This window comes from Nelumbo lutea, chromosome 5, assembly GCF_056320005.1.
Source record: "Nelumbo lutea isolate HS-2025 chromosome 5, American lotus-T2T, whole genome shotgun sequence".
Taxonomy (NCBI): Eukaryota; Viridiplantae; Streptophyta; class Magnoliopsida; order Proteales; family Nelumbonaceae; genus Nelumbo; species Nelumbo lutea.
This window is the reverse complement of record NC_142688.1, coordinates 85,590,438-85,608,811: the sequence shown is the minus strand read 5'-3', so window position 1 is coordinate 85,608,811 and position 18,374 is coordinate 85,590,438. Positions and strand designations below refer to the sequence as shown.

General features: G+C 35.9%; 1 protein-coding gene across 1 annotated transcript; it reads left to right on the top strand.

Moving 5' to 3' along the window:
* The first annotated feature begins 9,463 nt into the window (after nucleotides 1-9,463).
* On the top strand, nucleotides 9,464-18,016 carry LOC148853247 (2,3-bisphosphoglycerate-independent phosphoglycerate mutase). Its single transcript, XM_088944594.1, has 10 exons — nucleotides 9,464-9,731; nucleotides 9,885-10,050; nucleotides 10,729-10,856; nucleotides 13,249-13,399; nucleotides 13,482-13,685; nucleotides 14,023-14,447; nucleotides 16,115-16,307; nucleotides 16,405-16,500; nucleotides 16,979-17,134; nucleotides 17,555-18,016. Exons 2-10 carry the CDS (start codon nucleotides 9,889-9,891, stop codon nucleotides 17,717-17,719), a joined length of 1,680 nt encoding a protein of 559 aa, XP_088800720.1. The 5' UTR covers nucleotides 9,464-9,731; nucleotides 9,885-9,888; the 3' UTR covers nucleotides 17,720-18,016.
* The last annotated feature ends 358 nt before the right edge of the window (nucleotides 18,017-18,374 follow it).

The window sequence follows — 18,374 nt, the reverse complement described above, 5'->3', positions numbered from 1 at the left end:
AGCTATTTTTGCCAAGCAATTCTCTCCCGACCATATTCTTATTTGCTCCGACTCCCCCGAAAACTCTTGAAGCTTTCTAGGAGGGAAATTTAATCCACTGGTCTTGCCAATGGCTTTTGCAGAAGATCAAACTTGTTCTGAACTCTTTGCTCCATCTATTTCAAATTTGTAAATAGAAAATTTGTACGGAAAAGTACGAACAGACCCAATGTAGATTTCTGATTTTCATCGTAGAATTATAAACATTTAAAATGTCAAAAACCCCCACTCTATACATCAATGCTTGTCCATGAATTGACATTAATTAATTTAATTTTGAGCTGAAACCTACTCCAACTATACTTTGGGCCTATAAGTTCCACCCTGGGCTGAACCATCATTCTCCCAAATTTTTAAGGGAGAATGACCAATCAGCCCAGATCAGAATTTTATAGCCCCAAAGTACAGGGGGAATGCATCTTGACCGTGAATTGATGCCAAATTCATGGACAGGAGGGGGGCTGGAATTCAGAATTCTACATCGTGTGTATCCGTACTTGTCCGAATTTTTAATGGGTCAGCTCACTCTAGGCCCAAAAAGCTAAAAATAAATAATTGTTCAAATAATCACTTTTAAGCACTTATTAAATAATCAATTATTTTTAAATAAACACTCTCAATTCTCAAACTTGACTTAAATTACTAAATACATCAAAGGCAGAATTGTTTGCAAGCGACTAAAAGAATTATTCTCAGGATCTATAACAAAAAATAGAAGAAAAATAAGAAGAATTATTCTCAGATTCCGAAATTCTAGGGTTTCAAGTTCTAAATATATATATATATATATATATATATATATATATATATATATATATATCCAACTGCCACCAACCTAACGCATTACATTACGTGAAGAGGGGGGAGGTTGGTTTGGTGGTGGTGGGAGGAGAAAATAACGTAATAAATAACATAAAATTGTTGAATCTCCCCGAAGTTTCTGACAGTGATTGATACCTCACCTGCTTTTTTACTAATACCACACACCTCCCCTCAAGGTTACTGACACCGTTGCATCTATAACCCTTCTTCTATTATGTAACGTTAAAAACGATAACAGGAAAAATGCTTTGTATGAGATCACTTGCTACCTAAAATGAGCGAGAGGTTCTTCCATCTGATCAGTTGGAGATGAAGGGTAACGTCAACTACCTAAAATTATCTTTCCCGAGAGATCTTCAACCAAGTGTTATCGTTGAATCAAGGAGATCTTCAACCAACTAATAAATAGAAAGATATTCTTAATGCATGATAGGATATGCGTGTAAAACGCCAGGTATGAGGAGCAGATCCGGTCTCCTTAATTGTAGCCTTGTAGGCTTGTGGCTTGCTTCACAGCTTCAGTCATATAGCATGCGATGCGTGGCCGCGTGGGTTCTATTTTAAAATATCATGATATTGGTACGGGGTGCAGCTAGGTCTTTGAAGGGCGTTAACTTGCCACGTGTCTAATAGCAACACCTGTAAAGATTAGGAGGAAAGAAATCGACAAATAATGGATCCTAGCTAACATGCATGGAGTAGACATAAAAAATCAAGCAGCCATCGTGGATTCATAAATGGTCTCAGTCGATAGACTTATCAAATGAATCTTCTTCTTCTTCTTAGATGTTATTGGTTTATTCGTGCGCAGAACCATGTAGAGCAAATCAGTTTTTCTAAGGCCTAAGGCGGTGGTAGCTAATGTGCATAAGAAAAGTGGCAAATCAGTTTTTCTACAAGACTCCTGAAACAACCATTATTTACCTTCCATTCCCATCATGCCATGTGCGTGGTGGTATCTGCCCCAGGCATGCGGTTACCACATCTGCTCGTTATTTAATGTGCGCGCTCTCTCTCTCTCTCGAATCGTGATTCGAGCGCCCTCTGTTTTTGATAAATTCACGCACCGTCTTTTACTTTTCATACTCATTTGGAATATCCCTCTTGATATATAAGATTCCTTTTCACAACTTAATACTTGAAATCTCAAAACTACCCTCATCTTAGCTTCCTCAGTTCCTCCCTTTTATTTATACTCGTCTCGTCAAGACTAATTCTTTGGCTCCGTTCCTTCGTACGTAACAGTGCAATTTAGTGGATAAGTGTATTAATTTATATTTTTTATTTTTTAAAATCCCCAAATAAATAATAAAATAATATTTTTATTCATAAAAAATAATTATTAAAATGGGTAAAATGATTCAATCAGATTGTAAAAATTTTTCTTAGTCGGAAAAGTTACTTATCTACTTACGAGATGAATAAGTTTTACCTAGGAACATAAGGGTAAATTTATTATGAAACTCATTACTTGATGCAAAAAGATCATTGATCAACTTTTTCATACATATTTACCTACAAACGAACGGGCTTTTTAGCCTTACATGTATTCCTTCTTTAGTGTGAATTGGGTAATGCTGCAGTGTGATTGACAATACATCACATCATAATATAATAGGTATTTTGCAACATAGATAAAAATGGGTAATCCGAATCACACTACACCCACATAGGTATATATGCAGGGGTTTGGTGAGGTTCAGGCCACATCATATGTTTTAATTCTATTCATCTCAGTGATCTACAATATTGATTAAGAGTAATATACTTTTTTTTATTTTTTAAACAAAAAATACAAGTTAACCTTCACTAATACAAATTTGAAATATTAATTATTTATAAAAAAAATATAATTAATAAAAAAACTACTAGATAAAAATTAATATGGAATTATTAAAATTAGTAAAAACATAAAAAGTATGGGATGACTAATGGATTGAGTTGCATGTGAAGCATGGAATAGCTAATGGGGAGTATAGTCCCTTGTGGTGTGGTTACAACCACGAGAAAATGTTGTGGTCGATATATTGGGGCATGGTGTAGACCAAACCACAAGATAGTGGGTTTCGGTTCACACTACACCATTACTAAACGCCTGAATGAGGTGTGGCATGGTTTGAAACCTACTATCTCGTGGTTTCACTACACTATCAAACGCCACCTTAATTGACATGTAAACTTAAATTAGGTTTTACTTTTATGCTCGCCTTTCTATTATTTTATTTATATTTTTATTAGGAAAAATTACTATAGGTAAATTCATTCAACTTCAAAAGAAACAGATTACAAAATAAGAGAATAAGATCTCTAAACAACAACAGAAACATCAATACAAAGAGCATATTTGGCCAACAAGTGAGCAACCATATTTCTTGTCACTTATAAATTAAATAGCCTAAATACAGTACACTCTGAATATTTGATGCATGTTAAATCAAATTTTCAATCAATCACATTCAATATATCACATGGTTTATTTCCTTTGTTTAACATTAAAGACTATGTTAAAGATTCAACTATGATATGTTGCACAATTCAGTTCAAGTTTCTTGTTTCACAATTCAGTTCAACTTAGTTCATAACCCATAGAGTTTCCCTATTGCTCTCGGGTGTACGTCGAGTTAATGAATAACTTCAATTATATTAAGCTTGGGTTAGGGTTTGGTTTCATTCCTTTTTTTTTTTCTATATAAAAAAAGAGGAACTACATAAAATAGGGCATCACTTCCCTAGAAGTCACATAAACAAATATTCAATAAATTCCAATGCAAACTAGAAACACTCAATGTGCTAGAGGTATGAGCTTCATTGGACATCCATTCCATGGCTTGACCGGCCTTTATCCTCTCACCCACAATCATACACTTCTTGATGATGTTCTCTAATCTTTTCAATGACTCGGTAGGAATGGCAGCGGGGTAGGTTCGGGGCGGGGGTCATATTTCCAATCCCTGATTTCAATTCACGTTGGGAATAAAAGTTGTCCTCCATCCATGATCCCATTGGGTCAAAGAGGTTGAATACTTGACAAGAACGGGAAAATTGCCATCCCTAGGGCTCGGCCCCATTCAAAATTCAATAAAATCTCAATCTGACCTAGCTCAAATTGTAGCTGTATCCCTAATTATCATTGTAATCTATCAAGTACCATTGTTGAAAGCCATTGTAGCATTTTTTGCCACTATAATTATTACCCACTCTAATTGTTTATTTTTTTTATAGAGAGCATAGGAGGAGGGTGGTCGCCCCCCCCCCCCCCCAAAAAAAAAAAAAAAAAAAAACCTTTGATTATATCACAAATCTTTGCCACAGCTAGCCAGAGATGTACTTAACTAACAAAACTAGCACCTTATTTTGATATTGAAATTGAAGATGGAAGCAATTAGAGACAATGCCTTTTTTTTTAAATAAAATTTAGGGATTTTTAGCTACATGAAACGGTTTCTATGATGCTATTGTAATAAAATTACACCAAATTTCTTCCCCTTTTAAAGGTAATGACCATGATTCGGTTAGGATGACTCTATGTTCTCAGAGAGACTATCTGATATTCTTCTTTTAATTTGATTTTATTTTACTAAAATTTATCCAAATGCTTCATCTCGTTTTCTTTCTTTTTTTTTTTTTTTTCAGGCTCAGTTTGGAAGGAACACAAATACAAATATGTAGAGGGCAAAGCCTTGTATGTTGTATTGTTCTGTATATATTTGTATTGTACATATTTATTTTTGTAATCCTTCCAAACTGAGCCTCACTTTCTTTAAAAATAAGTATTTACCACTTTGTTTAGACTCAGTTTGGAAAAACTACAAATACAAATATGTACAATGCAAAAAACATAGAAAATAATACAAAATATAAGGTTTTGCAGTCTACATATTTGCATGTGTACTCCTTCCAAACTAAGCCCAAATAACTCAAAGGTGACGCATTATAAAGAAAGGGTCGAAATTTGTTGTCCACAATACACTACAGTCACACATGAAGAAAATCTTAGTTGTTTTTCTACCTCCATTTCACTTGTATTTAACATAATCAATTACATATTAGACCCTGCTCATCCAAAATCACTTGTATCCTACAGTCACACGGCGAAATAGGATCCATGTAGCTAATCTCATATAAATGAGACAATGCTTAGATGATGATGATAAATTACATGTTGGAGAATGATTTATTAGTGATTTTGGATAAATGTTTTCTAATCTTATAAATAACTAAAATTTGAATTTTCTCAATGCATCTCCAATTATATCTTCCACAACTACAAATGCAACATAACCAATTACATATTGGTTGTCTAGTCTTTTTGTTTTTTAGCCATCTCCTATACCCATACCCCCCACCCAATAAAACACAAAAGAGAAAGAAAAAAAAAAACTGATAGCAGCTAGGAATGGCCACGGGGTGGGTTCGGGGCGGGGGATACATTCCCCATCCCCGACCTCGACCCCCACCCCCATCCTTGTCCCCAATCCCTGTCAGAGAAAGAAATCATCCTCTATCCCCAGCCCTGACAGGGATGAGTTCACTGTTGGAGACCCAAATCCCTGACTTGAGAGAGAGACTCCATACTTGCGACTTGTGAGTAGATTCAGATCTGTACTCTGTTTGAGATTTCAAAAATCAGAAATCGAAAGCATTGAGAGAGAGAGAGAGTACCGGTCGGCGACGATAGACAAAGATGGAAGAACTTATCAACGGAAGAAGAATAGGGTACTAGGGTTTTAAGTTTTAGGCTTTCAGTTGCCATCTCTGTTCTTTCTTCTTTGTTTGTCAAATGGTAGTAGAAGAGAGTCTCTCGAGAGTTTTAAGTTTTTGTCTTTTTAGTCTTTTACTTTTTTACTCTTTTTGAGTTTTTGTAATTTGTGTAATGTTTAATTAATTGTTAATTGAAATTGTTGTTTGTTAATCAAATAATATATAATATTATATATGTAATATATAATATTATAATATTATAATATATATATATGGGGCGGGGTGGGGATTGCATTCCCCATCCCCGATTGGGGATTCAGTGTTAGCCCCATCCTTGACCCCGACCTCATCGGGGACGGGGAAGATTGCCATCCCTAATAACAACAAGAATTTGATCCTAACTCTTCGTTACAATGAAGCAATGATCCTACCAATTGAGCCACCAACAATTGGTCATATTAGTTGTATAATCCAATGCATGGTAGTATTGAAATATGTATTTAGTCTTTGTGATGAAGGGTGATTTGGCATGACCTAGTAAGAAGGGGACACGTAGACGCGATCTGCTCGAGGGGTGACAAATCAGCCAAACGAACCCAGCTCGCAACATTTGGAGCTCGGATATTCAACCTCCTCAGCGTAGAGACACCTCGACATCCAATCCAATTCGGGACTAAAGAATTGAAGTACCAGTTCGGAGCTAAAGAGCTGAAACGCCATGTAATCGACTCCAAAGGCCCAACGGACCCCGAATTTCTTGGATCACGATGAGACTCATCCTAGCTCCGCCTGAGTCGAAGGTAAACGATAAACCTTATCAACACATTGATCTCCTTCAAAAATGGAACATATCTTATCCGCATAGCCCGAAGATCCCAAAGCTCTTTCATAAGGCCCATGACTACTCCATTATATAAAGACATGAAACCCCAAGGCAAAGGTACGCGTGATTACTTACTCACTAGCATTCAAGCACTCAAGTATTTAACTCGCATCCATGGTATAGTACTGACTTAAGCATCGGAGCGACATCGTCAGGTTAGCCACCCCGGGTTCTTTGATCTACTATTTTGTAGCTTGGTCCAGCTCGCCGCGCAACTGGAGTTCGGATCATCTTCTAGGTAGGAGTATCTAGATCGCGTACCATCAATTTGCACCATTCATATTAACACCAGTTTTAAGGGTTGGTGAAAATGTGGTTTGAAAAACATTTTTGAAAATTCTAGAAACGCATTTTTGACATGATTGTAACCTTACTCTCATAAACTAAGTAGGAGTTTCAATGATTTAAACCATAGTCTAAAACGAAGAAATCTTAGTACAAACCATCCATTATAAGGTGTTGTTTGATAACGGTTGAAGTGTAATGGAGATCGAGGTGCTGGCCAAATGGCTTAAGCTAATATTCCCAAATATTCTCAAGATCTTTTGCAAGGAATCGGTGGTCCAATGACTAGGGCAAGGACAAAGAGGATGAAAGAGACTTTATAAGGCTTAATCATGGAAGTGCATGACAAAGATATTGTTTTAGAAGATTCTAAGACTGTTCTAGAAGTTTCCAAAGCTTCACCAAGGATAATCACTTATCTTTATGTGCAAGACGATGTACAAGGCTTAGATCTAGAAGAACAAAGCTTGGAATCCATGACATAAGACCAAGGCGCATGGACATGATAAGGAAAGGCCCAATCCGCATGCTAAGATGTATTGATGGGCTTGTTTGTCTTGTTGGGCTTGTTTTTGTTTTGTTTTGTTTTACTTTGAATTTTCTATGCTTAGTTGTCATTAGTTGTAGTCTTTTAGAATGATTCCTATATCAAGGCAGATTTGTTTTCCTAAATTAAAGGGATCCTCATTAGTTAGGAGTTTCCTCATAAGATAATGATGTTTACATGATTAGATTAGGAGTTTCCTTATAAGATAATGATGTTTACATGCCTATATAAAGGCTACAACTATGTAAAACGAGATCATCAATAATAGAGAGGTATTTTCAGCAAGCTTAGCTTTGCCTTCTTGTGTTCTTGATGGAATACAATATCTTGACTTTTCAAGGGAGTGATCAACCTTTGTGGCGTCTTCAATATTGGATTCTTTGAGGACTTAGTTTCCTTAAGGTTTTAATCTGATCAACTACAACTTGTTTTCTAGCTTCTGGGTGCGCATAACAAATTGAATCAAGAGTTCCTAGAGCAGGTCGTCTAGTGGGTTCTTATCAAAGTGTCTAAATTCCCTATGGCTGCATTTGGAAATGGTACAAATAGGGTGTAAATGCCGATTCAGTGTAAATATGCATTCTAGTTCAATTTTGTTGATGTTTAGCAAGAAAGCATTTGTGTATTGATAATGACTTAAAACCTAATTTCCAATCCATGTTTACACCTAAAATGAGAAGTAACTTTAAATTTAAAAAAAGAAGTAAAATTTCATTCATATATAGTGGTTAATGTTAGAAAAAGTATATTTCTATATCGGGATTTATGTTTGCATCCATTACAACTAAAAGTCATATTGTAAGTGTCAATGCAAAACAAACCCAACTTTGCATTTGTATGGACCATAATGCACTCCGAATGTTTGCATTTACACTCTTTTTTGCATTGTTTCCAATGGCAGCCTATAGCACAAATAACTCTTTACTCCAATTTTCTTAGAATCCAAGGTATGTTAAATAAATGATCATTGTTGTTTTTCCATAACTAAGATACCTTTGGTTCTGAATTTAGTCCCTCTTTAATTGTAAGGGTATAAATCATAACTCAAACTACTACTTTTGTTTAACACCCTCTCCTTAAGGGATTAACTCCCATTTGTTCTCATTAAATCCTTAACTAAAACACCCACGATTTTGAATTTGGTCTCTCTATAACTACCATGTCATAAAATCTAATTTGAACTATTACTTTTCACTTCATTCCATTCCCATTCATTAAATATTATATTTTAATTGTTAATTCAGATTCTCTCTCATTAAATCCTATACTTCAAGTATTTTTATTTTTTACCAACAAATTCTACTAATTAAATTTATATCCAATAACTTAACAATATAAAACTCATGTTTTAGAACTGACTAGGGGTGTCCATGAAAAACCAAAAAACCAAACCGAACCGAGAAAAATGAACCACAAAATGCGGTTAATCAAACCGATCAGTTCAGTTTCAGTTTGGAATTTTTGAAAGACTGAACGACCGGTTCGCTTTTCAATTAACCTACAAAAAACCGGTGGTTAACTGAGCCGACTGGTATATATATTTATATGTATATTTTATATATATTTTTAATATATGTCACATATTCTCTATATATTATATATAAATATATATTCATTATATATAAATATATACTTATATTATATTTATAATAATCTATTTATAAATATATTATATATTTTTAAAATATTTATAATATATTATATATCATTTATAATTTATAATATAATATCATACATATATTTGTATAATATATATATATATATATATATATATATATAAAACCGAAAAACCGAACTGATCAAAAACCAAAACCGTTGTTACATACAACAAATTACTAGTATAGTATAAAATCTTTCAATTTGATTTTCCCTAATTCATAGAAGAAAGATAGAGATAAAATATTGTATTTATTTCTTGGATCAAAACAGTCCATTAAATGGTTTTGGTCTAAGTTAGGTAGGACGGACTCAATTCCCACTCAAAGTTTTGATGAAGTTCAATATTAAAGAGTACCTAGTGGGCGTTATAACGGTCCACTCAAAGTTCTACGTGACTAAATCGATGACGTTCTATGCCGCGTCCAAACGCAATCACCCTTAAACCTTGAAACAGAAGTTAGATGATTAGATCTACGTTGTGGTACCAATGTTTGGTCTTTTTAACATTTCAATAAGGGTGTTTTCGTGAAGGATGAAAGAGGTGTGCCCAAATCACTTCCCTCGTAAAATGAATACGTGTATTTTCTGAACAGAAAAACTGGAGGCCGAATCATACACCCGTCCATCGTTTTCGCTCCACCTTTTAGGACTCTCTCCCTCTCTCTTTCTCTGACTGCCCTAATCTCAACAATTATATATACATCTCCTCCCATCAAATTCCCAAACCGTTCTTTCTTGCTCTCCTCTCCCGAAAACAAATCTCCCTTTGCTTAATCACCCTTACTGGCATACAAGGTGCGCGATTTCTTTTCTTCTTTTTTGGTTGATTGGTCTTCGGATTCATTTCAGTTTGTTGAATTGTGATCTCGGTTGCATCCAAGATCTAGGTTTCTTTTTTTTTTTTTTTTTTAATCTGAAGTTGGAATTTTTTGGTTTTTGATTTGTTAGTGAGATGGGTAGCTCTGATTTTTCATGGAAATTGGCGGATCACCCGAAGCTCCCCAAGGGGAAGGCTGTAGCCGTGGTCGTCTTGGATGGATGGGGCGAAGCCAATCCTGATAAGTATAACTGCATCCATGTCGCTGAAACCCCCACAATGGATTCTCTCAAAAAGGTAAAACCAGAAACAATAGAAGAAAAAAAAAGATTTTCCTTTCAGTAGCTTTTAATATCTCCTTCCTTGTTGGGCTTTCGTTCTTTTTCCGCCTTTTCGTATCGTTGTTAATGGGTTGCATTTTATGCGTTTTTAATTCTGATTTAATACAGTACTTGATCGGCTTCTCCACTCTTATGCTTTCACATTCTGTGATTCTTATTTACATTTGTTCAGTAATTTGGAATCGTTTCATACTTTAGATGGTTTGCATAGTTCATTTTACTGATTTTCATTGTCTAATCAATTTTTTGTAAGTTTGTTTGAGCTGCACGGTTGTAAAAATTTATATTTGAGCCATCCTTTCTCTTCTGGATGTGTTTTAGTGTTTGTGAGGAAAAAAACTATCATTGAGTACTGGATAGGTGCCTTCCATCATTATAGAATTTGATCTTCCCGTAGGTGGATTGCCTATGTTATTCTTGTATCCCATGATTGCAAATTGCTATTTTTGCAGTACAATATAATTCCCCATATATGCTTCCTTTCCATATAAAGAAAAAACAACAAAAATCTCAGAAACATCGTCTTTTGTCATTTTTAAGCTAGGATTATTGAAATCGGTTCTGCCATTTCAGAATGTTTTGTGCATTTTGCCAGTCAGACAATGGAATAATTAGTCATTTTTCTTCTTTGAAGGGTGCACCGGAAAATTGGAGGTTGGTGAGGGCTCATGGTACAGCAGTAGGGCTTCCAACTGAGGATGACATGGGTAACAGTGAGGTTGGTCATAATGCACTTGGTGCTGGGCGGATTTATGCCCAAGGGTAAATTTTTCTACTTTGAATTGTTTTTAATATGATATTGTTAAGGAGTTAACTTTGAAGCTGACTTACAAATAAAATACTTCATTTATGATATTTATTTGCCCATGTCACCAAATGAGTCAGAGTATCAGACAACACTGATTTTAGAAGAGGTAGCCTAATGGTGATAATTGAGAGGGAATACTTGTGTTTTTATTTTTTTGAAATGTTGAGTTAACATGTGATTTATAAAAAATTGATGAAAAATCACGTGATTTATAAAAAGAATGTTTCAACCAATTAAAATCTTAGTTTAGAGTAGAACATCCATGGCTTTAGTGCCAAAGGCCCTCTTTCTATTTCCTTTTGCTTCTTTTGGGTATTGTTCTGTTTCATGACCAATGTTTTATAGTTGCTTGAGGTATGTTTCAAATTCCGGGCTGGTCATTTTGGTCAGTCTCTCTGGCATCTATACCATCCAAAACATCCATGGCTTTGGTGCCAAAGGCCCTCTTTCTATTTCCTTTTGCTTTTTTTGGGTATTGTTCTGTTTCATGACCAATGTTTTATAGTTGCTTGAGGTATGTTTCAAATTCCGGGCTGGTCATTTTGGTCAGTCTCTCTGGCATCTATACCATCCAAAACATGCATTAGAACCCCTTTCAACGAATGAATGCAGCATGTCAGAAGGTTTGCGTGAGTGACTTGGATGATATGGACTGGTCTTTGTTTCAAATATACATTAAAATGGATCATTTGTCTATATTGGAAAAATTCAATTTCTAGTAAAATTCCCTGCCTGACACCTTGTCCATTTTGTGTTTGGGTAAAACAGTTGGCTTTGCATCATGACCTTTAAGACTAGCTTTCCCGTTTCCCATTAAAATGGCATCATTCTTTCTATATGCATTTGGAAACTGTCTTCAGAGGGTGCTTGCCTTTTACCAAGTCTATTTTGACTAATTGTTGTTGTGCTACTATTTCTTATAGTGAAATCATTAGAAATGGGTACTTCTAGAATTGAACAATCTTATCTTTTTTTTTCCCACCTGTCTTATGATATTCCGTTTTCTGAAACTCGGTTGAGTTGGTTGGATACATGTGGTTGTTCTTCTTAGGTAACTAGGTTAGCTATTTGTTATTTTCAAGTGCTACTTGTACAAAAAGGGACATGTCTATGTGACTAAGCATCCACATAGGAAATAAGGCACATGCTTTAGGTGACAAAAATTGCAAGGCAGTTTTTGTAGAAGGAAAAACATGTATTATTATCTACATTGTTCTCACTATTGTGTTAATCTATCATATTTTATGTTGTTATTACCACTTATCAGAAAAAAATGTTATGTACATTATTTAAGAAGAGAATGATAAAACTTGTCTTCTTTTTTCTACAATCTCTCTTTCTCTCTTTCATTAGATAGAGGAACGGCTTTGCCTCATTCTTTTTCTCTACTTGTTACTCTCTCTTAATTTTTATACTAGTTTAAAACTTAGACTGCTTGCTTATCTTTTGACATGCAATTGCTGGCTCTTTGATTTGTGGATATACAGAATTGAGTTCAAAAAGTTTAAATAGGTAACCAGGGCCATGCATATTAAAATTCAATGGCTGCAAAGGACGGCTAACAACATGGCCGACTCTATGGAAAAAAGGGGTTAAGAGGAAATAAATGTTTTGGGCTCAGTTGTAGGGTATTGGAGATAAGCTGTTTTTATATCCAATTGTTTTCTGTACACTTTGTAATTCTCTTTTAATCTCTTGATGAAAATTCCAGTTATTGATAAAAGATTGCTGTATTAATTACTCAGTATTTTGTACTGTTGTGTTTGAACTGTTAAAATTAAACTATATTTTGTTTCTGATGCAATTTGCAGAAATATAATGTTATTAGTAAAGAGCATTGCCATTTTTTTTTTCAATTTATACTTGTTGACCGGTATGTAAAATCGGGGAATTAACCTAGAATTGCCTTAAAAAAAACCTAGAATTTATGTTTTTTTTATTTGCAAATTTGTGACTAGGTACTCCACTGTCACCTAGATTGCCTAGATGCCTCAATAACTATTAATTAAAAGGGAAAAACAAGCAAACAACTACATAGAATGTTTCACCATCAAATCGCCTGAATTGTTTACTATCTTAATTACACTCATTGTTTACCTGTTGAAAAAAAAAAACTATATTGTTTTAGACAGACAAATTGGTAAAATTGTTATTTAGAAACATACTATTAACTTATGAAATATTTGTCTAGATTTATTTAGATATATTTCCATTTGTTTTTTATGAAGTCTCCATGTGATGCATAGGTCCCATATACTGACACATATAGGTTTAAATATTATTGGAATTGGTATCATTTGTCAAGTGAACTGCCAGTACTGATTTTTTATTTCATTCTAAATGCAGTGCAAAACTTGTGGACATTGCTCTTGCCTCAGGAAAAATCTATGAAGGAGAAGGTTTTAATTACATTAAGGAATGTTTTGGATCTGGCACATTGCACCTCATCGGATTATTGAGTGATGGGGGTGTCCACTCCCGGCTTGATCAGCTGCAGGTATGTTTTGTGGTAGAAGTCTTTGTCGGTGCCATCTGTTCTAGGTTCTCTTTCCATGACAATTGTCATTTTTTTGGTACAGTTGCTTCTAAAAGGATCCAGCGAAAACGGTGCAAAGAGAATCCGTGTTCATATTCTCACTGATGGTCGTGATGTTCTTGATGGTTCAAGTATAGGCTTTGTTGAGATTCTTGAGAATGATCTTGCACAGTTACGAGAGAAAGGAATTGATGCAAAGATTGCCTCTGGTGGGGGTCGCATGTATGTCACAATGGATCGTTATGAGGTGGGTTAGTATATTTGATGTTGTTTGAGAATCTAAAAAACTGACACCATCCAGGAGAAACCCTGGATGTCCTTCCAGTTGAGGGCATGTTGTTTTTCATGGATAGATGATATATCCTGCCAATTTGTTACATTTTTCTAAGAACAGGAATAGTGTGGAGAAAGTAATCCTAGATAATAGAAGTTCATGGGATGGTCAAACCAACTAATCATATTGTTATTTGGTATTTACTGCTTTAGATGTTCTGGGTTGGTCAGTTGAATGACCACAGTATAAATTCATAGCTTGATTATTCATGCTTGTCAACAAAACAATTTTAGTTGCTTCTTTTCTGCAGAATGACTGGGGGGTGGTGAAAAGAGGATGGGATGCTCAGGTTCTTGGTGAAGCGCCGCACAAGTTTAGAAGTGCCTTGGTAGCTGTCAAAAAGTTGAGGGAGGAACCCAAAGCCAGTGACCAATACTTGCCTCCATTTGTTATAGTTGACGAGAGTGGGAAGGCTGTGGGCCCAATTGTGGATGGTGATGCTGTTGTGACATTTAACTTCCGTGCAGATCGTATGGTCATGCCTGCTAAGGCATTTGAGTATGAAAACTTTGATAAATTTGATCGTGTTCGGTTTCCAAAGATCCGCTATGCAGGAATGCTTCAATATGATGGCGAGTTAAAACTTCCATCCCATTACCTTGTCTCTCCTCCAGAGATAGAGAGGACCTCTGGTGAATATTTGGTGCACAATGGTGTCCGGACTTTTGCATGCAGGTGAGATGAAACCATGTTATAGTGGTTCTTATTCAAATATAATTTCCAAGAATAAAAACTTTCAGGTGATAGTCTCATCGAATTTTGTAAGTAGATGCTTTAGTTAGCTTCTTGAAGTGGGGGCCATTTTGTACATGCCTGGCTACCAGTATGAGACACGATATTGGCCTGATATGACATTGGATACTGCACAGACATATCTAGATAGAATTAACATTTAGGAAATATATAAACTGGTATTTTTCAAGACATTAGTATCGAGAAAATGAAATTTTCTTTAAAGACTATATATAAAAGCATTATATAAACAATAGGATACTCCTACCGGATCCATATCCAGGGTTTTAGGAAATAGAGAGTTGTAAGTTGTAACCCTGTTTCCTGTATCTGGATATGAGAGCTTGTCTTGCAATTCTTACGGCCTGACCACCCAAGGCCACCCAATTTATGATAAACTTAAGGGAAACATATGGAGCTATAAAAATTTGAGTAGTTCTTTTAACTAGATTGTCTTTCTCCAGTTCTGCTGTTGGAAACATATTTTCTTTATTCTTGAGCTTACTATCTTAATTGTTGCAATGGAAACTAAATGAGAAAAAACTTACCACCACAGGGCTACCATCCACTTTTGGGTGTTCCGGAGGTGTCTGTCAATCTGTGCAGTGGATGAGGTCTAGGAGGAAAATTAAAATCTAAGCGAGAGAAAATAATGGTAGGGACTATTATAGAATTTTGGTTTTGGGGGTTCTGAATGTACGTGTTAACTGGAGAAAGATACAAAGGAATGACAGGCTCACTTGGGTGGGTGAGGCCGTGAGGGTCTTGGTCTATTATGGGACACTAGGTTGTATGTGATGTTAGAGGAACTGAGCCAAAGGAGTGGTCTAGTTCTCTTGAACATGTACAACAAGACTTTTGTGGTATTAGAAGCTCTTACCTATAACAAGAATAGGATATTTCAGTTCACGTGGTCAAAGTCAGTGTATTTATTGTCCACCTTCTGGAAGCATCAAACAGCAAAAGAGAAACTCATGGAGGGAGTCTTTTCATTCAAACAGAAAAAGTCTATGTCCCTTGAGAGACATGCAGCATTAAACTATTTATAGTTGATCTTATAAAAACTAAAATTTTCAGTTAAAAAACTGACGTATCTTTTTAAGATATTTAATTGAGTATAGGACTGGTTGATGCATGTTGTGCAAGGTGGAATGATCCTGAAAAAAAAAAAAAGAAACAAAATAGAGAATTCATTTTGATGAAACCAGGTGTGAGCTTATGTTGATTTGATTGTCATGGACCTTTCTTCTTCGGCTTGCAATTGGTTCACTACTTGACTTGTAAGGTCCATGAGTTGGGGAAGTTCTGACAAACTCTGTTATTTTATTCAGTGAATTAGTCATCATAGACTACTAAGTCATGCGTCCATGGACCAGGAAATTCTCATTTGTTTGGTTTAGGTTCCAGGGAGCATTAGGCCTAGGTGGTACAAAAAAAGCAGGCTGATTTGGGTAGAGGTTACTTGATGCCTTTTTACACATTGGATCTCTCTCTCTCTCTCTCTCTCTCTCTCTCTCTCTCTCTCGCTAGCTCTCTAGCTTGCTCGCTCTCTTGCTATGTTGTTGACTTGTTATTTTTAGTCTAATGCCACTATATCTTCTGTTACACAGTGAGACTGTGAAATTTGGTCATGTCACTTTTTTCTGGAATGGGAATCGATCTGGGTATTTTAATCAAGAAATGGAGGAGTATGTGGAAATTCCCAGTGACAGTGGAATTACGTTCAATGTCCAACCAAAAATGAAGGCATTGGAGATTGCTGAGAAGGCAAGGGATGCAATTCTTAGTGGCAAGTTCCACCAGGTAATTTTGAACACATCATATGCTATTGGGGGAGAGGAGTTGTGCCAAATAGATCACTTATTATTGTATTTGTTCTTATCCTCTCCCTTTTGTTTAGGTACGTGTAAACCTACCTAATGGTGACATGGTGGGGCATACTGGAGACATTGAGGCAACAGTCGTGGCTTGCAAAGCCGCTGATGAAGCTGTCAAGGTATTTAATTAGTCTAAAATAAGAAAATGTATTTTATTAGCAGGTAGGACATACTGTGCACATTGACAAGTAAAAGGTCAATCAACTTTGTCATGCTTTTTATTGACCAAACTCTTATCATTTGATATATTTAAGCAATTCAATAGCTATTTTTTATTAGATTGTTACGAGAGTGGGAGAGGGCATGGAGGTGTGCTGAGATGCGGGAGCTCCATTTTTTACTGCTTTTTTATTGGGTTTATAATAGAGAATATGTAAAAAGAGTAGAATGAGCATTGGTACTTGGAAATGGATTTGTCCTACTGCAATATTGTTGCTTCTTTAACCTTGAAGAAACTAATATTGTGACCACTGTTGAAGCTTCTAGTCGATTATACGAAGGGCCACTCTCTTTCAAATGTTGTATTTTCATAATTTGTTACACGTATGGTCACACCAACAACTTTCACTGATTTTAACTCTACCTCTTTGTTTTCAGATGATCCTTGATGCGATAGAGCAAGTGGGTGGCATTTATGTTGTTACAGCAGATCATGGGAATGCTGAGGACATGGTGAAAAGGGACAAGCGTGGGCAACCTCTTCTTGACAAGAGTGGAAAGATTCAAATCCTCACTTCTCACACTCTTCAACCTGTAAGTTGACTCTGATCTGTCTTGGCATTTCACCCATATAAGCTAGTGTGCGACACTCTATACCCACCCATATAAAGCTAGTGTGAATTGAGGCTTGTCCTATTAATCAGTAGTACTGTATTGTATTGCTTATGCTTGGTTTTCCCGTATTTAATGTGGATTGGGCTTTAGCACAGAAACTGCACCTGCTCATCTTTCTTCTGGTAGCAGAAACTGTTGAGATGAGTCAAGATTTGTTATTTACTTTGAAATTTGGCTGGGTATTGTGGTCTATGTGCAATGATTGTCCTACTAATTAGACTGTTCACAGAAGTGAGATGGTGTATGAGTTGAGTTATTGGGGTTTAATTCATAGGAGAGGTCAATTGTTACTGAAGAAGTTTCAGTATGTTAATGTCTTTGGATGATGATGACTTGCAGGTACCAATAGCGATTGGTGGTCCTGGACTGCTGCCTGGGGTCAGATTCCGCAAGGATGTTCCTGATGGTGGGCTCGCCAATGTAGCTGCAACAGTGATGAATCTCCATGGGTTCGTGGCTCCAAGCGATTACGAGCAAACTCTCATCGAGGTTGTTGAGAATTAGTTGATGATGTTACTACTCTTGTTTAGACTAAAAGAAATAGTCATGACCTCATGGGGACTCATGGGGGTTAAAAAAGCTTAGCGTATTTTATGATAAAAAGGTCTAATAATTAATCTTCCATTTTGGAATGGCCCTCAGAATGTGTCGGGAGAGGTGCCCTACAGCTACAGGCTACAGAAGTTTTTGTTGGAAATTACAATGTTGTCTCAACTCAAGTGACTTTGTTTTTCTTACGAGTGAGAGTATATGTCAGACGGCTGGTTGAGGATTTTATTTTAGTTTCTGCTTCTCTTCTCAGACTGATCTTAAAGGATGCTGGATGCAGTTTTTTTTTTTCTTGAATAATGACTTGCATCTCATATTTTCACCCCCTGTTTCTTCATTTTTTTAGTAATTAAACTCTCAACCTGGTTTATATTTCGTAAATCGAGAGTCGAGACGATAACATGTGATGATGGTATGACGAACGCAAGACAACATTTTACGTATTTCTACCTATCAAAGCATTTGGATGGTAAGGTTAGAGGTATATATATTGAAAATGCCCGCAATTTATTGCACCGAAATCCTTCCCTTCAGTGTCAGTAAACGGTACAGTTCAAGAAAGTTGGGGATCGTCGCTGCTACTTGCTAGAGCTAGTTCTAGGGTTGGAAT